This window comes from Agelaius phoeniceus, chromosome 32 (assembly GCF_051311805.1).
Source record: "Agelaius phoeniceus isolate bAgePho1 chromosome 32, bAgePho1.hap1, whole genome shotgun sequence".
NCBI lineage: Eukaryota > Metazoa > Chordata > Aves > Passeriformes > Icteridae > Agelaius > Agelaius phoeniceus.
This window is the reverse complement of record NC_135296.1, coordinates 2700570-2703493: the sequence shown is the minus strand read 5'-3', so window position 1 is coordinate 2703493 and position 2924 is coordinate 2700570. Positions and strand designations below refer to the sequence as shown.

The 2924-nt window shown below is 57.1% G+C and overlaps 1 protein-coding gene across 1 annotated transcript; it reads right to left on the bottom strand.

Annotated features, from left to right (window-relative positions):
* Positions 1-559: 559 nt before the first annotated feature.
* Positions 560-2696, bottom strand: LOC143696278 (olfactory receptor 14I1-like). Its single transcript, XM_077192234.1, has 2 exons — positions 1774-2696; positions 560-566 (listed from the first exon to the last, which is right to left on the bottom strand). Exons 1-2 carry the CDS (start codon positions 2694-2696, stop codon positions 560-562), a joined length of 930 nt encoding a protein of 309 aa, XP_077048349.1.
* Between the last annotated feature and the right edge of the window lie 228 nt (positions 2697-2924).

The following is a 2924-nucleotide window of genomic DNA, read 5'->3' as shown; positions in this document are numbered from 1 at the left end:
CTCAAGTGCTGTGTCCACTTCGGGGCCCCCAATTTAGGAAGGACCTGGAGGGGCTGGAGCATGTCCAGAGAAGGGCAACAAGGCTGGGGAGGGGTCTGGAACACAAGTCCTGTGAAGAGTGGCTGGGGGAGCTGGGGTTGTTTATCCTGGAGAAGAGGAGGCTCAGGGGAGAAAAGGCAGTGTCTGGGCACAGGTTGGACTTGATGATCTCCAAGGTCTTTTCCAACCTTGCTGATTCTGGGCTTCTCTGAAACCACCTTTGGGGAAGTTGCAGGATGAGCCCTGGGCCTCCTCTTCAGAAGCTCCAGCAGCCCAGGTCCCTCAGCTTCTCCTGCCAGCCCCAAAGCCCATCCTGTCAGTCCTGCAGAGCCTCTGCAGCTCCTCCTCATTGCCCAGAACAGGGAGCCCCAGAGCCAGACACAGCAGCCCAGGTGTGTCCCCCTGGCCTGGGGTGCCTCTGGCAAGGGAGCAGCACCAGGCACTGCAGGAGCCTGCAGGACATTCCTGCAGCACTTGTAGGATGATCCTGCTTCCCAGGGGAAGTTCCCATGGTGCCAAGTCAGGAACTGCAATGGGGAGTGGGGCCAGAGAGGAAAGGGCAACCAGGGATGGGCTGTTTGCAGGGGAGGGAACAGGGCTTGGCAAGAGGAAGAAATTTGCAGCAGAAAGATTAAAGAAAGCAAAGGTGGCACAAAGGAAATGTTGAGGGCAGTTTGGGGGTGGCTGTCAGACAGCCCTGGCTCTGAGCAACAGTGTCTGCAGTGGCACAGGAAACTCCCAGCTGATGGGAACAAACTTTCTGGCTGACTGCAGAGGCCAGGACAAAGCTGAGTGGTTTCCCTGGTGTCCCCCCAGCCCTTGCTGACCCCAGGGGCTGATGGCATTTGTGCTCCCTCAGGTTCATGTCCCCACAGCAACAGCATGGGGGTGCTCCCCCTGCTGTGTGCAATGCAAACAGGGGCTGCTGAGCCAGTGCTGCCGTGTCTGTGCCTGCAAGGATGGGCCACCTGTGTGAGCTGGGGGAGAGGCCAGGGCTGCAGAGGGGGGATGTTGTTGGCAGCTGCATGAGGACGCTCTGGGACTCTGCCCTGGGCTGTGCAGTGCACTGGGGATGGATCAGCCCCTGCTCTGCTCCTCCTTCCCATCTGCCCCAGGGCCCTTGCAGAGCCCCAGCCATGCTGTTTGCCCTCAGCCTGCCCACAGCCAGCCTGGGGCTGCTCACGGGGGTTTTCTGTGCTGAGCATTGGCCTGGCCGTGTTCTTGAGAGAGCCTGGGCAAGGAGCCTGGAGCCCCCAGGGCCTGGCCTGAGGCGTCAGCGCTGCCCCAGCAGTGCCCATGGCCTGTCCCTGCTGCAGCCCCGGCACTGCCACCCCCAGGGCTGTGCCCGACCCCGAGAGCACTCAGGCCCTGCAGCAACACCAGGGCCACCAGGGCAGCGGGGCAGGGCCACGGCAGCAGCACTGGCAACACCAAGTGCTGCTGCTGCTGTTGGGCACAGCTGCTGGGTCAGCACTGATCTGCCCCCAGCTCTGCACACAGACATTGCTGCTGCAGCTCCAGAGAAGGCAACAAAAGGGCATCTCTGCAGAAAACTTTGCTGGGAGAGATCCTTTCATTCCTTTAAAGCCACCAAGAGCGCAGCCCCTCATTGACACAGTCTGTGGCCACAGGGAACGTGGAGAGAAACAAAATGAGAAATGGCACCTAGAATGACATTTCTTTGTGGAAAATAGTTTAAAAAATAAAACAAAGGAAAAAACACCTATAACCAACCTGAAGCATCCAATCATCAGTCTCCACACTGCAGCCTTGAGCTCCTGGATCCTCAGGCTGTAGATGAGGGGGTTCAGGGCTGGAGGCACCACCGAGTACAGAACTGACAGGCCCAGATCCCGGGATGGCGAGGAGATGGAGGGGGGCTTCAGGTGAGCAAATGCTGCAGTGCTGATGAACAGGGACAGTACAGCCAGGTGAGGGAGGCAGGTGGAAAAGGCTTTGTGCCGTCCCTGCTCAGAGGGGATCCTCAGCACAGCCCTGAAGATCTGCACATAGGAGAAAACAATGAACACAAAACAACCGAGTCCTAAACAGCCACTAACACCAAGAAGACCAAGTTCCCTGAGATAGGATTTGGAGCAGGAGAGCCTGAGGATCTGTGGGATTTCACAAAAGAACTGGCCCAGGGCATTGCCATGGCACAGGGGCAGGGAAAATGTATTGGCTGTGTGCAGCAGGGAATAGAGAAAGGCACTGGCCCAGGCAGCTGCTGCCATGTGGGCACAAGCTCTGCTGCCCAGGAGAGTCCCGTAGTGCAGGGGTTTGCAGATGGACACGTAGTGGTCATAGCACATGATGGTCAGCAGGGAAAACTCTGCTGAAATGAAGAAGAGAAAGAAAAAGAGCTGAGCAGCACATCCTGTGTAGGAGATGTTGCTGGTGTCCCAGAGGGAATTGTGCATGGCTTTGGGGACAGTGGTGCAGATGGAGCCCAGGTCAGCGAGGGCCAGGTTGAGCAGGAAGAAGAACATGGGCGTGTGCAGGTGGTGGCCGCAGGCTATGGCGCTGATGATGAGGCCGTTGCCCAGGAGGGCAGCCAGGGAGATGCCCAGCAAGAGGCAGAAGTGCAGGAGCTGCAGCTGCCGCATGTCTGCCAATGCCAGCAGGAGGAAGTGCCTGATGCAGCCGCTGTTAGACATTTGCTGGGGCTGCACATGGGCACCTGTTCATGGAGAAAAGGACAGTGAAGAGTTGGAAGAGATACTGATAACCAAAATCAAAGCCATTTCTCATATACCATCCTCTTTAACATACATGGGCATGATTTTCTTTTTAATCTCCCCCCCATGTCTCTCCTGGTATTCTTGGATATCAGAAACCCTAAGCATTATTTTTGCCCTCTGGGAGAACAGAGTGAATTCTCTGTG